The sequence below is a fragment of the Haliotis cracherodii genome, unplaced genomic scaffold (genome assembly GCF_022045235.1).
Source record: "Haliotis cracherodii isolate W230 unplaced genomic scaffold, xgHalCrac1.p SCAF_3, whole genome shotgun sequence".
Lineage (NCBI taxonomy): Eukaryota > Metazoa > Mollusca > Gastropoda > Lepetellida > Haliotidae > Haliotis > Haliotis cracherodii.
In genome coordinates, this window is record NW_027266286.1 from 39,974,191 (window position 1) to 39,992,884 (window position 18,694).

Below are 18,694 nucleotides of genomic sequence, written 5' to 3' on the forward strand. Positions count from 1 at the left end.
ACTTAATTTAATGGGAATTGTCATGAACCATTTAAATACACTGCACATGGGGATCATCATGTCCACTGATACAAAATTACACATGTTGTTATCAAAACAATGGACATCTACTGACCAGTCATTGTTACGCAGCACTGTCTTGATGCTATGTGTCAGAAGGAGGCCTGCCATTAACAGCTGCACCACCATCTTCAGAGACCTGGTGACAGGGAGACATCAATGTCAGCAATGTTGGGACAGGGAGACATCAACGTCAGCAATGTTGGGACAGGGAGACATCAATGTCAGCAATGTTGGGACAGGGAGACATCAATGTCGGCAATGTTGGGACAGGGAGACATCAATGTCGGCAACACTGGGACAGGGAGACATCAATGTCAGCAACATTGGGACAGGGAGACATCAATGTCGGCAATGTTGGGACAGGGAGACATCAATGTCGGCAACACTGGGACAGGGAGACATCAATGTCAGCAACATTGGGACAGGGAGACATCAATGTCAGCAATGTTGGGACAGGGAGACATCAATGTCAGCAACGTTGGGACAGGGAGACATCAATGTCGGCAACGTTGGGACAGGGAGACATCAATGTTGGCAATGTTGGGACAGGGAGACATCAATGTCAACAATGTTGGGACAGGGAGACATCAATGTCAGCAACGTTGGGACATACTGTTTATGGTGAACCAGAACCCACTTGTGTGCCAAGCTGACCTCCCCATCAGAGTAGCTTACTGGTTTTGGTGAACCAGAACCCACGTGTGTGCCAAGCTGACCTCCCCATCGGAGTAGCTTACTGTTTATGGTGAACCAGAACCCACGTGTGTGCCAAGCTGACCTCCCCATCAGAGTAGCTTACTGTTTATGGTGAACCAGAACCCACGTGTGTGCCAAGCTGACCTCCCCATCGGAGTAGCTTACTGTTTATGGTGAACAAGTATCTGGAAGCCCAGGGCCACCAACATGCAGAAGCCCATGCTGGGAGTGTAGAGGATTCTTTCTGCCACCACGAAGCCCACAGGGAAAAACAAGTTGGAGGCCGGAACAAATGGAAGGACTAGAAAAGCTAAAGACTGAAACATACAAATGGGAAGGACATAAGGAAGGATACTGCTATACCCAGACCATTCTAACAACTCAATAATATCTACAAAGAAACAAAACTAGTAAAATCCTACATATTTTTTATATTTGTATACTTATCCTGCATTACTCCTTCATGCATATTACTGCTTGTTCTTGACAGGGAAAAGAGCCGTGTGAAGGTCTTTGCTTGAAGAAGTTGCTCCAACTAGCTGAGATACCAGTCCATCATGCAGCTCTCACGTGACCAAAGGAAGTGACGTCACAGATCATCACATTACTCTGTAGTCCGAAACATCGGAAGGTACTGTGGGGAGGTAGATCTGTGATGGCCGGATCCATTGAGACACAGTAATGCAGGATAAGTATACAAATATAAAAAATATCTAGGATTTTACTAGATTTTTTACTTATCCTGCATTACTCCTTAATGCATCTTTATCGGACGGAACCGGAGGTGAGCATACCTTCAGATGTGGACGTTTCATCTCTTATTTCCAGACTAGCCAATCCTAGGCTGTGTGGTCGGCATCGGGTGACCACTCCAAGTGTGGGAACCTCCGATTCCCTCACCCCGTCCTCGGCTGCGTGGTCGGCATCAGGTGACCACTCCATGTATAGGAAACTCCGTTTCCGTCAGCCTGTCTTCGGCTGTGGTCGGCCTGGGTGACCATGACATGGATGGGAAGTCAGGTATGTGTTGTGTCCTAGTACTGCGCAGCCTGACAATAGCGCTCGGTTAGGTCGAGACTGGAGCAACGAGCCGTATGCAAATGAGGCATGAACCTTCTAGTCCAGGGCTACGCCAGGGGAGGTCGAAAGGCCGGCTCTGGACTTGGAGGCATGGTCAATGACGTGTAGTAGTGGTGACCTGCTTGGCTACCACTAACGGACCAAAGCTGTGCGTGTCTTGCACGTCCTCCAAAGCGACGTCTCGCAGGTAGTGACTGGCGGAGACCGTGTTGGAACGCCAGAAACATCCCTCCAGGATGGCGCGTAGAGAGCAGTTGCTGTGAAGCGCCACGGTGGAGGCGACTGCCCGGATCTCATGCGGATTGTTGGAGCGTGGAGGGTCCAGTCCAGTGGCCTTGTAGACCTGGAGGATGATGGCTTGTAGCCAGAGGGCGATCGTGTTGTGGGTGATACCGTTGGCGTCGCCGTCTACGGCGTTTCTCGGATCGTCGGATGTAGCAATGAAGCGATCTAACCAGACATAGACGGAGCTCTCGTTCGTCTTCCGCGCCCACAGTCGATGACGGGGGGGGGGGGGGGGGGGTGAGGAACGATCTGTCGGGCTGGCCTTGGAGCTGATTCTTTGCAATGAAGTCCCAGGCCCAGATGCACAGCTCTGTGTTCTCCCTGCTCAAAGCAGACCTGTGTGACGTCTAGGGTGTGTAGCTCGCTGACCCAGGCTGCTGTAGCGAGCGCCTTTTTCATCAGTTTGTAGAATGACAACGTTTTGAGTGGCTCAAAAGGCGCATCTCTCAGCGCGGTGAGAATGACGTTCAAGTCCTAGGCCGGGGGACGGAACTTCACCTTTTGGTCTTCCAATCTGAGTGAGTGAGTATGGTTTTACGCCGCTTTTAGCAATATTCCAGCAATATCACGGTGGGGGACACCAGAAATGGGCTTCACACATTGTACCCATGTCGGGAATCGAACCCGGGTCTTCGGCGTGACGAGCGAACGCTTTAACCACTAGGCTACCCGACCGCCCCTTTTCCAGTCTGAAGGAGCGGAGCTGTGCCTGGAGTTCCGGGATTTTCGTCATGCGTCCGGCACTGGATATATGTAGGTCGGGATCTGGTAGTTCTGGCTGGTGGTGAATAGGTCTATGTTGAGAAGACCATGGTCTGGGTGAAGTTTCCACTCTGTGGGAGCCACCTTGTCTGGCCGAGACAGGGCATCCGCTAGGATGTTTCGGCAGCCTGGAATGCGGTGGACCTGGAACTGGTTCCTCAGCTGATCCCCTAGGTGAAATAATCAGAACGTCTGTTGAAGAAGCGAAGTCGAATGAGTTGTTCCCTGGTTCCGGAGACACCAAACGACAGTGATGTTGTCTGTCGAGATCGATGGACCACAGCCCTGAGGCGACCTGTCCCTCCAGGTGTGCACCCCATCCCTGTAGGGACGCGTCTACGAAGAGGCGTAAACGTCGTAAGCCCTGTCAAGGAGACGCCGCCTAAGACATTCGATTCCACCGTCCACCACCGGAGATGCTGCTTGAGATGATCCGGGAGGACGATGGATAGAGCGGGGTCCTGGTGTCTGATGTAGGGCGCCAGGAACATCTGAACAGGCCGCAGTTGGAGCCTTCCTCTGTAGGTCAAGTCCTGTGCCGAGGTTAGGAGGCCCAGGAGGACTTGCAGAGTGCGTGGTAGGTGGAGACTGGAATCAGGTGCGCCTGCATACGTTCCCACCGGTCTCTGGGTACAGAGATGAGGTCAAGGTCCGTCTGGAAGAGGACCCCGATGAACTGAAGGCGCTTGGAGGGTGTCAACTCTGACTTCCTGAAGTTGATCTTCCACTCCAACTGGTGTAGGCGCTGGAGGGTGAAGTCCCTGTGGCGGAGTAGAGTGACCGGGTCCAGATGGTCCAGAAGGCAGTCGTCTATGTACGCCTCAAACAGGATGTCCCGGCGATGGAGGTACAAGGTCTATCGGCTTGGTAAGCCATGTGAATAGCCACGGGGCTGAAGAAATTCCAAATGGGAGGACCGCCCATTTGTAATGGACTCCCATGAAGATGAAGCAGAGGAATTTCCTGTCGCCGGGATGTATAGGGACGTGTAGGTAGGCGTCCTCGATGTCCAAGCTGATGAGCGCCTCCTGCGCCTCGATCCGGGACCAGGAAGACAGGTGAATAGAAGCCCGGTCTTATGGCTGGGGTGTGTACAACCTGTATTGCTTTCTTGTATAGCAGCGCCGTGATGTTCCAGCTCAGAAGCTGCTGTTGAGTTGGGGGGGTAATGTGTCCACTATGAGTGACGACGTCAGTGGCAGGTCGTCTACAAGCGTCAGCTTGTACCCGTGTTGGATGATATTGGTGACATATGGGTCCCCCAGGATCTCCCAATTCTGCCAGAAGTGAGCCGTTCTCCCACCTACTGGGGTGTCGACTACTTGGACGACTACTTGGACACCCTGGCCAGGGCCTTGAGAGCCGTCTTATCACGGGTGAAGGCTGAGACCAGGGCGTGTGTCTGGGATATTTGTCCATTAAATAGGTCAGAGCCGGACCAGGGTTGGCGCAAGAGGTCTCTCTTGAACTCTGGGTCCCAGTTGGACAAGGCAAGGTACCCAAGGCGTCTGGTGGTAGTGAGCTCGATCAGAGCGGCGCACATGTGGGAGCACATCTGTTCCACCTGTTGTTGGAGATAGGATACGACAGTAGTTAGATAGTCAATCCAATTGGGGTTGTCATCAGAGAGAGGGGTTTGAGCGTGTCCGAATCTCGGTCTCTACGTAGGAGAGTTTGTTGTCGGAGACCCAGACTGAGGTGGAGTGGTTCAATCCCGTCATGCGGTGCATGTCCTCATCAAAGGAGTAAGCGTAGTCCGCAACTTGAAGAGAGTGAATTGGGAAGTCATCTCGTCTGTACCGTGGGGCCCTGAAGGACGGAGTCAGTGACAGTTTACTGAAGTCCTCGTCCAAGACTGAGATTATGTCTCTGATCAATTGGTCAGGAGGGATTGAAGTGGGGTCCGCACGGATAGCCGTCTTGCTATCGACCTCTAGGCGATGGCGAGGAAGCGATAGCCTCCAATCTGTCAGCCAACCAGTCAGCTACCTGGTCAAAACCCAGGTGGGATCCACCGTCCATAGGGGTGTCATCATATCAAGGGATGAAGGCGCCCTCCGAGTCGGATCGATAGCCACTAGAGAGCCTACTAATCGGGGAGCGGCTCCTAGATCTCTGACCCTGTCTAGAGGACCCTGTCTAGGTGTCACTCCGCAATGAGGACGCACTTGGCAAGGGCGCGGATGTCTGTAAGGATGTCATGCAGATAGGCGCCATCTGAAAGGTCGCTAGAGGAGGCGTCTACGGAGGCGCTATGAGAGGCGCTTGTAGATGCGCTGGCGTCGCCGGCTGTCTCGCCTGTTGGTACTACAGGTACTGGAGGAGGGAGGCGTTTATCATAGGCGTCTGTGCCGTAGGCGGGGGCGATGATGATACACCAAACGTGGGGTACCAAGCAAAAGAAGATAGAACGCAAAACAGTCCACAAACGGCTGGCTACGCAAAATATTCAAGATGGTTACTTGGAGCAACAAGACACCTGGCCTTATGTTTTCTTTTGAGAAAACGCCAGTAAGTGTCTAATAAAGTTATGCACATGTTTATCAAAATACAAACTGTATGCACAACACAAAGACAAAACAACATTAACTCAGATAGCAAACACATGAGGGTTTGAACCAGTTTTATGTTCCAAGAAACAAGAAAACAGGTCTTTTCTCATCAGGTGACAAGAGTAATGTGATGATCTGTGACGTCACTTCCTTTGGTCACGTGAGATCAACTTCTCCAAGCAAAGACCTTCACACAGCTCTTTTCTCTGTCCAGAACAAGCAGTAATATGCATTAAGGAGTAATGCAGGATAAGTAAAAAATCAGCTGTTCACTCACTTTTGAGGTTAATTTTCTTTTCAACAACACCATAAACCCAACCAGAACAAAATCCTAATCACACTAATCCACAAAGTGTTACATAACGAAAAATGGGTTTTTCAGAATAAAAACGATGTTTTATTGGTCTGTTTTCAGTCGTACAAATGGGTATCACTCATACCCTCACGTCTAGTCACACGTTTAAAAGGAAGCCAGAAGCTGGAATGTAAACATGGGTTTTTCAGATTAAAAACAATGTTTTATTGGTCTGTTTTCAGTCATACAAATGGGTATCTCTCATACCCTCACGTCTAGTCGCACTTTTAAAAGGAAGCCAGAAGCTGGAATGTAAACATTAAACTTGTCTCCGTCCGGTTGCGCACGCACATCCCTATGACATGTCACAAATCTCGAAGAATAAGCCATCAAGCGGGACTGGACTGGATTACTTCCCTGTGGGGATGGCTGGGTGGGAACGTACGACTGAAAACAGACCAATAAAACATTGCTTTTAATCTGAAAAACCCATGTTTTAGTCTGTTTTCAGTCGTACAAATGGGTTGAATTCGATGGAACACTGGAAGGAGGGTCAGGAAAGTAATCAGGAAGTGACCTCTTTCACGTCGAATGTACCAAGTTCCTCACCCCTGTAGTGACAATAGAACATTCGACCAGATGCACGGACGAGACAAGTTGTTTATCACGAACGCACAGCATGGTTAATGCTCTTCGACACACAACTAATTATCGATGTGACAGGACAACTGCACGCATCAGTTGAACTGTGATCGAAGTGTGGTCGACGTATAGTTTAGTTACAGAGCAACTCGCAGTATACAAGGTAACTAAAACAGCATGGTTAATGCTCTTCGACCCACAAGTAACTATCGATGTGACAGGACAACTGCACACGTCAGTTGAATTGCGACCTAAGTGTGGTCGGCGTACAATTTAGCTACAGAACAACTCGCCGTAGTCAAGGTAACTAATAACAGCATGGTTAATGCTCTTCGACAACTAATTATCGATGCAACAGGACAACTGCACACGTCAATTGAACTGCGATGGAAGTGTGGTCGGCGCATAATTTAGTTACAGAGCAACTCGCAGTATACAAGGTAAATAAAAATACGAGCAGTACTATAAAGTATGGGAAGACGATGCATACACTGAAGAACCATAATAAAAAAGCCGAAATACTGCACACAACAAAAAACCATAAGAATGCCTACATTCACCAACAGCTTTTATTGTAACATGTTATATGGCACGAAGTGTCAAGCAAAAAGTCCAAAGTGAATAAAGCACAAATTCACTGTCTTTTCTGAGAGACCTGTTGTTCCACCACGAGTGGACCAAACTGTTTGAATCCTTCAACATCTTCTGTTGAGATATCTCTGAGATAATGCGAAGCAAACACTGAAGTAGATCTCCAAAAGCAGCCCTCCATAATAGCTTGCAGTGAACAATTACTGTGGAGTGGTAATGTTGAAGCTATGGCTCGAACTTCGTGCGGATGAGAGGAGGTGGGAGGTGCGAGTCCTTGCGCCTCGTAAGCTCTGAGAATGACCGCTCTCAACCAAAAGGAGAGAGTATTACGTGTAATCTCTTTCTTTGCATTGGTTGAGAGCAGTATGAACAACCGCTAAAAATGTTGTCGTCGCTGTTCAGATCGCTGCAGGTAAATATGAAGCACACGAACTGGGCAAAGGATGAGATCAGCGTGATCATGAGGGCCCATACTGGCAGATAAGGAAGGAATGTGGAACATTCTCAAATCTTGGCCAGGAAGTTGATTTTTCGCTAAAACATCCCATCTGAGACCAAGATGGACGTTGCCATGGTTACGCTGATCGAACGTAATCCGACCGACGTCAATGGCATGTATTTCCGATACTCTCGCTGTCATCGTACAGCTTACGAGTCGTAACTTGATTTGCCGACGAGACAAGCGCTGCCGCTTTAGCCGAATATCCTTTCTTCATTAACGAGGTCTTAGGCAAACCCAGGCGTGAAGCTGGAAGTTCTTTATCCCCGGATGTAAGTTGTCAGTGTGAGGATGAAGAAGGAGGTCGTCTCCATCTTGCAAGGGGAACAGTGGCTGATCGATGATCTGAAGAAGTTCCGGGAACCACGTTCTGGCCGGCCAATAAGGCGCGACCAAAAGCAGACGTAGGTTGGCCGTTCGACGAACTTTCTCCAGTATCGATGGTAATAGCACCGTTGGCGGTTCCCGTGGGTCTGGAACCGGCGACACGAATCGAGGGAGGTGGTTGTTGTACCGGGTTGTGAAGAGATCTACTTAGGGCAACCAGAGTCGATCTGTCAGCAGATGAAAGACTGTCGGATGGATCATCCACTCCGTGGGAGACGGCCTCGATGGTCTCAACAGGGCGTCGACGTGGGCGAAGAACCTGAATGTCCGGTTCAGAAGGGCCGCCGAGTCGTTCCCTGTTTGTTGATGCAGTGGACGACTGTGGAGTTGTCCGACTGTATCATCAGCCGTTTCCAACAGAGTCGAAGTTTCCAGAACTCGACCACCTGAATCACTGCTTCCATCTCGAGGCAGTTGATGAGGAGAACCTTTTCTTCTTGGGACCACAGCCCTGGCGACCTTTCCTGTCCAAATCACTCTTGCGGGACGGTTGTCGAGGCATGTCCCTACGAAAGGCCTGTTTCACATTCTCGTTTCGGTAACGTCGTGGTTGGGCGTTCAAAACCGGTGGCTCGCTGTTGACAGCATAGCAAGCAGTTGTAGATGGTGACAAACAGCAGTGTCCATGGATTCCAAATGCCTGTCTTCTACTAGAATCTTGGAGGGCGTTTCTTGAAGAGTAGCCCCCAATCCAAGTCCCTACTCATGGGTGACGAAAACGGCATGCCATAAATCGGGTAACGAGATCGAACAGGCGGCTTGCAGAAACTCTGTCCAGGCAGAGCAGAGGCAAAGTTCTGGTCCATATCTTGAGCCATGGCTCTGAAGGCATCGGGAGGATAAAACTGAAGAGACTGCGGTGTATCTCCGACCTTAAAGCCTGCACGCGTCGGTTTGTCATCGTCTTGTGATAACTCAGGCAGAAAGTTAGATAGCCAAGCAAACAACTCTACCTTCTTGGTCGACGCCGTTGAGGCGAGGACCGCCGCAGTGATCTGGGCTATCAAAGCCGGGTCGATATGTAAGTGAGACGAGGGCATCGTTCTGTCATTATCTTCACTACGGCGCTGAACTCCCAGAAACTCCCTGCAAGAACGCCGCACGTCCTCATAGGGACAAGGGCTACGATCTCTAACTGTAGAAATACAGTCAAGTCTTGTTAATCCGACATCGTTGGTTGCACATGATTGTGTCGGATAAACGAGTATGTCGGATTAACGAAATTAAGTGATTTGTGATCGAAAATCGGACATCTTCACGATAGATAATAACCATGTGTACCTTGTAATAAAATCATGAAAAAAGAAATATTTATATTGTTATGTTGTTTATTAATTCATTCCTTATTTTATGATTAATGAAATTTATATTAATTTTCCCATTTATACATAACAATAGAGACATTACTCACTGAATTTATCACATCAACGACACACGTTTCCTCGTGTAAATGCAAGTGCTACTGTCTTAACAACTTGCTTCATCTACTTAAAATAGTCTGTCAGTGTTTTCTGTTTCTCACATTTTGAAGGCACATTTCTCAAAGTCCCCTGCTTGCTTGACATCTAGGGCTTGTGGTTCTTCAGTATCAACATTGTCGAGGTGTAATTTCATTTGCTGTTTCTTATAATAAAGCTTGAAATTCTTTATGATCCCGGCATCATATGGCTGAATCTGTGATGTGGTGTTTGGTGGCAAAAAGTGACATTTTACATTAGTTGTGTCGACAGTAGCATTGGACGGGGCGTTGTCCAACAGCAATACCACATGGCGTTGCTCCAATCGCATTTGCCGATCCAAGATCAGTAGCAAGGCTTTGAATATTAATGAAGTCATCCATGCTTTCTTGTTCACATACCAGTCGACCATGTTTTATATACCTGTTCGTATTTTAAACTGGCTTCATGCACATTTATCTGGCTTCAATTTGTAAACTACATTTGTATGGCTTTGAAAATACAGGTTTGAATAGCTTTTCCTGTTAATTGTTAAATTAATCTCTGCAGCCAATGCGTGTCAAAACACGGGGTTGTGTACTCGCGGGCAGATGACCACGGAATACGCTGACCACTGTGTCGGATTAACGAGACTGATTAATGAGTGATTTCGGTAATTCGTTGCAAATTAGGTGTGTCGGAGTCGGTGTGCGAGAATGTCGGATTAATGGGACTAAATGGCACTGAATCATTCGGTTCCCCTCATTTGTGTCGGATAAAGCCGAGTGTCAGATTAACGAGTGTCGGATTAAAGAGACTTGACTGCACTACAATCCCCATCGTAGCTATCGTCCGAATCGTACTCCCGACGACCACGAAGGCGATGAACGCCCTCGTGTCGTGTACTGTCTCTCGACGAGGCACTTGACCTGGCTTCCTTTTAAACGTGTGACTAGACATGAGGGTATGAGAGATACCCATTTGTACGACTGAAAACAGACTAAAACATATGTTTATAGATAAACTGTTTATAACTTAAGGCTGCATATCAGAAATATAAATCAAAGATAAAGAAGCCTAAGAAACAGGATGGAAACCTAAGATTGTACAACTGACAAATTCTCTTTAATACCTTACAGTGTTGGTGATGCAGCTTTATAAGAGGGAAATCATTAATCTTAACCCTTAAAGCAAATGTAGATTAAATGATTTTGTCTGAATTATTAAGAACTTTTAATCGATTAATATTTTTTTAATTATATTTTTCTGCTAAAATTTTTCTTTCTTTCTGTTTCTGACACTACTTAAATAAGCTTGCTGATACAAAAACTTACCATGATAATACACCTAGATCTCTGACTTTGACCACTCAGAGCATAGGTCACAAACTTTATCATCATTGCATAGAAGATAAGTGTGAAGATATTTCTGTAGTCTGTGATGGTCTCTAGGAGTGGAATGGTCCCCATCGTCCAGTCACAGCACAGATGGGAGGGGTTGAGCAACAGCCAGGAGTTAACGGACAGCAGGTAGTTGAAGGTGAGATGCCGGGCAGGGAAGTCCGCCACAGATGCAGGGTTGTCAAACCTGCAGCAGGACCAGCAAGTGGTGAGGGGGGACATACCTACACTGGTAATCATAGTCCAAGAGTGAAGAGAAACCTCGGATGTCTTTGTTCCCATATATTGTACAGTTTGCTTAAACTTCAGATATATTGATATTTGTAAGTTTGATTTAACACCATGTCATACAGTTCTTCAGGCATTTCATGGCGTGTCAGGTGAATATAGGAGGAAGCCAGAAGTTAAGTATGTCTTGGACTTTTACCATTTTGTTGAAACCCACAAGCACTGGTATGATGCTAAAGATCAATTCTAACCCAGATTTTCACAAGTGTTTTAGAATTAGTGTATCTTACAGCTAAATGGTATTGTTAATAACATAGAAAAAGAACTACAGTCAAACCCCGATATCTCAAATGTACCGATATCTTGACCCTATTCTCTGGTCCAAACTGCCTCACTATACGAGGGCTGGTCAAAAAGTTCTAGGCTTTCAACTATGGGTCCATAAGAAAGTGAATTAGTCAATGTAGTACATTGTTTGAGTTGTTCATTGCAAGTGTATTTGGTCTGTTGAGACCGTTTGTATGTTAGTGACAGCCAGTTGAATGTGATAGAGGTCCAAATGGACACAGAAATGGAAAAGATTGAGTACCAAGCAGTCATCAAGTTTTAGACATCAGAGAAAAGTGCTCCCCAAGAAATTCATGACCGCATGTCACAAGTGTATGGGGAAAATATTCCACTGTTGAACGTTGGGCAGCTACTTCTAAGGCTGGGAGAACAAGCCTTGATGCTGACCCTAGGTCTGGACATCCCTCAACTTCCATCAATGAAGATTCAATGAAGGAGATATAAAAACTTATACTGTCAGATAGATGTATTACCATTGCTGAACTTGAGGAAGACACAGGTCTAAGCCACTGAAACTATAGTCATGAACACTTACTGATGAATAAGATATCTGTTCATTGGGTGCCAAAGTTTCTAAATTCTGATCTAAAGGAAAGGAGAACTGAAATTTGCGAGAGAAAATTTAGAATTAGTTGAGAAGGATTTCATCAAATTCAAAAAGAGATTGGGTGATGAAACATAGGTCTCCATTATGATCCCAAGTCAAAACGTCAATCCATGGAACGGCACCATTCCACTTCTCTGACACCAAAGAAATTCTAGTCTTCAAGATCAGTGAAGAATGTTATGGCCACTGTATTCTGGGATGAAAAGGGTGTCATCCTTGTTGATTACTTAGAAAGTCAAAAGATGATTACTGGTGCCTACTATGCTGATTTGCTTCAATGCCTAAGAGATTCTATAAAAGAAAAGCGGCAAGAAATGCTAACTGCTGAAGTTCTACTACTTCATGACAATGCCTCTCCTCACACCTCTCGACTTGCAAAGGCTGCTGTGGGACAGTGTGGGTTTGAAGAGCCTCATCACTCTCCATACTCACCAGACTTGGCACCAAGTGATTTCCACCTGTTCCCTGAACTGAAAGAACACCTTCATGGAAAGCACTATGACGACAATGATGACCTCAATGCTGCCCTGAATGGGTTTTCAGGGTGGCTTCAGTAAACTTCTTGACTGGAATTGAATAGCTTCACTATCAATATGAGAATATGGTTTGGTTTGTTAGGCCCAGACTTTTTGGACCAGCCCTACATATGCTATCTCGACCCTTGAACTCTGTCCAACTGTTACTTTACCATAGAATCTTGTACCATTATTTGCAGTTGGTACAGTGCCGTAGCCAGCCTGGGGGCAGGGGGGGCACTTAACTACAGCCTTGTGGTAGTTCCCCTATTAAGAATTTTGAGAAGTGCAAATTAAGCACCTGCCATAGCAGTGATCACTGTCGCATGTATATCTAGAACATTTCCTCACACATCTTAAATCACTGTAAAAGCACAGTGCAATCTGAACCAAATGTCAACCAATTATGAACTTAATTTTTAATCCAATTGTACTGGTTATCTTTAATGGAAGATAATGAGCTGCCGTGAGTTAAACATAGCGGCACTTCCTGTTTTACGTAATAAAATGCTTATCAAAGTAGGATTATAGGAATCAAAGTTGTGTGGTAATACTCACAATATCCAAGCTGTGAATTAACCAGCTTGAGGTGAGAGTGGCACTTTGTTGTTTTTGTCAAGTGGACAGACATAACATTATCACTACATAATGATGTTGTGGGCAATTCAGTGGTTCAGTTGTTGAAATCTGATTGCTGCTACTCATTGCTACTACTGATTGCTGCTGTGCCTGATAAAGTGCATGTACATATTTTGTCAACAGTACCAGTTATTACACTGTACATAATTTGTCACAAATGTTTTTGTTCAATAATTTTTTAATTTGACGTTTACACGATATACAGCTTTTCCATTGGACGAGAGGTCGGTCACATGACCGCGAAGTTGATGTTCATAAGTGTATGAACGACACAATTTGACGTTCATACGTTTTTCACGAGACCGTGTTCTTGAAATGACGTATACACTGACAGACTACTTCCACATTCCTGGGGAAACCCCTGGGAATTCCCTAGCACGAAAACATACATAAGCGTTCTTTCTGATCATTTAGAACCTTTATTCTTGGTCTCAGCGTTTCAGTATACACTGAGAAATGTCAGAGAGCATGACTGCATGATTGTTCACGAATATCCTTGCTGCGGCCTATCCTAATGAACAAACGATGAAATGCACATCTAAACTATCGTTGTATCGACTCGATCCGTGCCTGGGCTGACATTGACCGTCTCCAGCAATCTATGAATTTACCTTGGTGTCAGTTTGACGCATCTTTACTCACCTTTCAATGATCGCCCAGTTGATCAATGATGACTAACACATGTAACCGCCACAGGTTCATTAACAACTTCGGAAATCCTCCCGTTACGTTTATCGTGTCGGCCATTTTGACGTCTTGTACTTGATGTAAATATATTACGACGCGCTGTCATTGTGACTGACTTACTCAGGTAGTTCTTTACATACCTTTCTCATCTAATGAGGATACACATGATTTGAACACATGTGCTGCGTAAGATGTTTCTGAAGAGCAAATTGTGCCTCCATACGCCCATGTCACCTCTCTTTTTGAGGAACTATATTACTCCGCGATATAGCTGGTTGTTGTATGGCTGTCAGTGTAAACATGAAGTCACACGTACTAAATAAAATTGTGTTTAGATCTCGGCCTACATCCTATGAGGTAAGAAATTGTGATAAAAAATTATAAGAATTGACTTTCACTTTGTGTGAGTTCATTGGAGTATGAACCTTCATAGAGTGAGGGCCAAACATTGTATGAACGTCGGAGCAAGCTCACACAAAGTGAAGGTCAATTCTTAATTGCCTGTGAAATACATTTCAATTTATCACTGCATACATGTGTTGTATTCTGAATGTCTTGTGTATGCAAGCATATTGCTATGTCTATAATACTGTTAGTTGATCTTCTGGATGTTTATGCACCGTTATCTCGGTTGCCTGGATATCTTGGAAGTGACAACTCTGTCCTGCTATGTTGGATAACGACTCTATTTAATACGATGAAACCTGTATCAGGCATGATTCTTGTAGATGTCCAACATTATATGCCGGCATGGTCTGACCTGGTAAACACTGGCAGCTGTGCTCCCATCACTTTGATCCTGGCAAACAACATCAGCAGCGTGCTGCCTACCAGGAACACCATGCGCACCACTGATGTGGACAACCACCCCGGCACCCGTGGCCTCGCTCCCACCAGGCTGTGCAGGAAGTCCACCAGCTCCCAGAAAGAGGCCTGGTATTTGAAACAACTTTGTGAAAACACTTTAACACATATTCAGGGTGCCCCTAGAATGTAATTTTGCAACAATCCTGATAGTAATATACACTGATTAAAAATTATGTACTCCTTCAAGTTAGTAACATTAGCAGTGTTAGAAATTAAGGCCAATATGAGACCATGGCTTAAAAACTTAGGACATTTTCCCAGCCGGCTAGTTGTAGTTCAATCTCAAGGAAATGTAGATGCTCCCCCACACAGTGAGGGCTTTCAGTGATTTGGTATTTACACAACCCTGAATTAGTATTTATAGAAATAAAACAAAGAATAGAATAAAAAAACTACAAACAAGCAAGTAAGAAAACTATTTGCTAGCAATTCTCCTCAATGCACAATGAGAGTTGACTGAATAATTAACATAGCTCCACTTAGCAGTACAATGAGGGTTGACTGAATAATTAACATAGCTGCACTTGGCAATACAATGAGGGTTAATTAACATAGCTGCACTTGGCAGTACAATGAGGGTTGACTGGTTAATTAACATAGCTGCACTTGGCAGTACAATGAGGGTTGACTGGTTAATTAACATAGCTGCACTTGGCAGTACAATGAGGGTTGACAGGATAATTAACATTGCTGCACTTGGCAGTACAATGAGGGTTGACAGGATAATTAACATTGCTGCACTTGGAAGTACAATGAGGGTTGACTGGATAATAGTTACACTTGGTCGTACAATGAGGGTTGATAAGATAATTAACATTGCTGTACTTGGCAGAACAATGAGGGTTGACTGGATAATTAACATAGATGCACTTGGCAGTACAATGAGGGTTGACTGGATAATTAACATAGCTGCACTTGGCAGTACAATGAGGGTTGACAGGATAATTAACACTGCTGCACTAGGCAGTACAATGAGGGTTGACTGGATAATTAACATAGCTGCAATTGGCAGTACAAGGAGGGTTGACAGGATAATTAACATAGCTGCACTTGGCAGTACAATGAGGGTTGACTGGATAATTAACATAGCTGCACTTGGCAGTACAATGAGGGTTGACTGGATAATTAACATAGCTGCACTTGGCAGTACAAGGAGGGTTGACAGGATAATTAACATAGCTGCACTTAGCAGTACAATGAGGGTTGACTGGATAATTAACATAGCTGCACTTGGCAGTACAATGAGGGTTGACTGGATAATTAACATAGCTGCACTTGGCAGTACAATGAGGGTTGACTGGTTAATTAACATAGCTGCACTTGGCAGTACAATGAGGGTTGACTGGTTTATTAACATAGCTGCACTTGGCAGTACAAGGAGGGTTGACAGGATAATTAACATAGCTGCACGTGGCAGAACAAGGAGGGCTGACTGGTGAATTAACATAGCTGCGCTTGGCAGTACTTACCCTCTGTGCAACGAACACTTCGTAAACACAACAGATGCCAATAACAGTGATTCCCTGTTCCTTACATAACATTGCTATGGTAACCAGCCATACAGTTGTTATCAACCAAATCCAATCTGGAAGATAAACAAGTAATAATGACAAATGACACACAAGTCTATCATACATGTCATACTGTTAAACAGGACTTATTCATGTACTTTTAGCATATAAGAAAAAAATAAACATGATAATGATAGCCAGGCATAAATGTTTGAAACAATAACTGGAGATAGTGAATTTCTGCTGAGCTATATAACTCCTAATTATAGCATGCCAAATTATTGCTCAGGATAAACAGTGGTACTTGAGTGAGCATGTTGCATATTGTATAAATATCAACATATTTTCAAAATATTACTATATTTAGTTTTATACACCATGAATACAATGGAACAGATCTCCAATCTATTAAGCTGTCATGACAAGCATACAGTACTGGGAGCATGCTCTCAACACACTGTCAGTACCTCATCTGACCAGATGAACCATCATAACATTCACAGCATCGGTGCTGGGTGTTTCCTGCCCCCCTTCTCCCCATGTACAACTCACTTATCTGCTTCCTGTACCCCGTACACCTGACGTACGTCATCAGTGCAGCCAGAATGAAGATGGAGGACAGAGCCTCAGCTCGACCCACAACCCCTGTCACCTGTGCAGGGCAAAACATGAAGCAGATGAGGCAACCACTAAAAGCAACAAATCTCACCAATAACAATTTATGTATCCTATTACTGAAACATTATAACAAACAAAATACTGAATAGAAGATTTCAAGGAATATCACTTTGTTGAGTGCTATATACCAAGCTATCATTAATTGTGACATACACAGGCTAGTGCCACAGTGGGTGACATCTGACAGTGACATACATACCGCCTCTGTGTGAACAGGGTGGACCGCAAACAGCAAGGCAGCCAAAAAGGATGTCCACTCCTTTAGAAACATGCAGCACATCCTGGACAAGAAAACAGATCAGAAACAATCATAACAGGAAACCTGTTTGTTTGTTTGTTGTTTAACTCAGCTGTATGATGGCGGTCAATAAATAATTGAGTCTGGACCAGATAACCTAGTGAGTGATATCATGAGCATGGATCTACGTAATTGGGATATGATGACATGCAACCAGGTCAGCAAGCCTGACCCCCTGATCCTGTTAGTCGACTCTTACAATTCTAACCAGGATCTTCGCATTTGTATTCTTTTACCAGCCAGCATGGCTAACGTTGGGAATCACTTTAAGACATACTTTATCAAATTATCAAAGTAATAAAATGATAAAGATAACCGCATGGTAATACGGGTACTCACTTCATGAACATGATGCAGACCACTGCATGCAGCAAAGTATTGACCAGGTGGTAAGTCATGGGCTCCAGTTCGCTGAGGCTGTAGTTGAGCCGGAAAGTCAGCACGCACAGAGGGCGGTAGGACTTGTGACTTCTCTCCTAACAGTCACACATTGAACAATGGTAAAATAGCTGCAGGTAAACAGTTGTAAATGTGATCATTATTGAAAATATATGATGAAATATTTGCAAGGGTGGAGATGAGAAATTGATAGAATAACAACAATTGTTGCCAAGTTTGAGAATTCATGCTAATACATCAAGGGATGATGATCACTATAACTTTAATATACCTTGGACCATGCTGATGACAAATAGCTTTTGTTGAGTGTGTGTGTGCATGCTCTGTGCAGCGATATTCCAGCTATTTCAGTGACCTGTAACTAGCCAAGTCTGGTCCAGACACGGACCAGCAATTGATGCCATTCAGGTACATTAAATTGACACCCAATCAACCATATTGACGAGTCTTCTGCTCCCATCTGCTTATGCCAGGCTTTGGGGGATGATTTTGTGGATGTCAGTAAAAGCACAATATTGCCTTTTTCTTGTGTTTTCTTGTGTTCATATCTGCCTCCATAAGGCATAATTCTATGTAATAATCAGTGGTTATTTACATGTCCTGTAGAAGGTGTATTATGAATGTATCGAATATATCATGTAATACCCTAGAATTTATCATGAATGAATGTCTTGCTCTTCTGGCCTAGACTTACATTTTGCATTGGTGTGCCCCAGAAGTCATTCCAGAATAGTCTTGAAACTGAAGTGTGTGGTCGCAAATCCTTATTCTCAACCACAGCGGACATATCATCAAAGACAAACCCACAATTGAGGGAGTTGAAGTAGCACACACTGACCACACCCAGGAGGACGGCAGAGTATAGTGTAAAAGTCTCCATTATCACTGGTCTCCCTGTCGCTGGCCAACTTATCAACTGTAACTTCTGTTCATATCCTCGCTGTGGATCATGATGGATACAAGAAATAAAATACAAAGCAATACAAATTGTCATATGTTTCTATTGTCCTCATTTCGTATTTAAGATAATAAAATCAACATTATGGATGAACTCCACAGTTATGCTTATATATTATTGCCACGATTATGTTTAACGCAAGCACCTGCTTGTTTGGATGAATAGAATTCACTTACTTAGACAACTTCAGTGACAAAGTCATCTGTCGAGTGTTCTCTCAAGAACTTTGAAACTATTTTATCAAGGGTCACTTGCAACATGTAAGATTGCA

At 44.8% G+C, this 18,694-nt stretch overlaps 1 protein-coding gene across 7 annotated transcripts in view; it reads right to left on the bottom strand.

The window, feature by feature from the left end:
- Positions 1–18,694, bottom strand: part of LOC139473732 (protein O-mannosyl-transferase TMTC3-like) — a 47,893-nt gene that overhangs the window by 29,093 nt on the left and 106 nt on the right. For 6 of the 7 annotated variants that reach the window (XM_071256458.1, XM_071256460.1, XM_071256459.1 and 3 more), the window contains exons 2-10: positions 18,160–18,405; positions 17,406–17,542; positions 16,968–17,049; positions 16,643–16,742; positions 16,049–16,164; positions 14,473–14,645; positions 10,623–10,875; positions 925–1,076; positions 116–199 (exon numbers count right to left, since the gene is read on the bottom strand). In XM_071256458.1, the coding sequence (XP_071112559.1) occupies positions 116–199; positions 925–1,076; positions 10,623–10,875; positions 14,473–14,645; positions 16,049–16,164; positions 16,643–16,742; positions 16,968–17,049; positions 17,406–17,542; positions 18,160–18,345 (1,283 nt within the window). In that variant the 5' untranslated portion in view covers positions 18,346–18,405. Of the gene's footprint in view, positions 1–115; positions 200–924; positions 1,077–10,622; positions 10,876–14,472; positions 14,646–16,048; positions 16,165–16,642; positions 16,743–16,967; positions 17,050–17,405; positions 17,543–18,159; positions 18,406–18,599; positions 18,669–18,694 lie in introns of those variants that run through there. The other variant, XM_071256454.1, reaches the window with a different exon arrangement.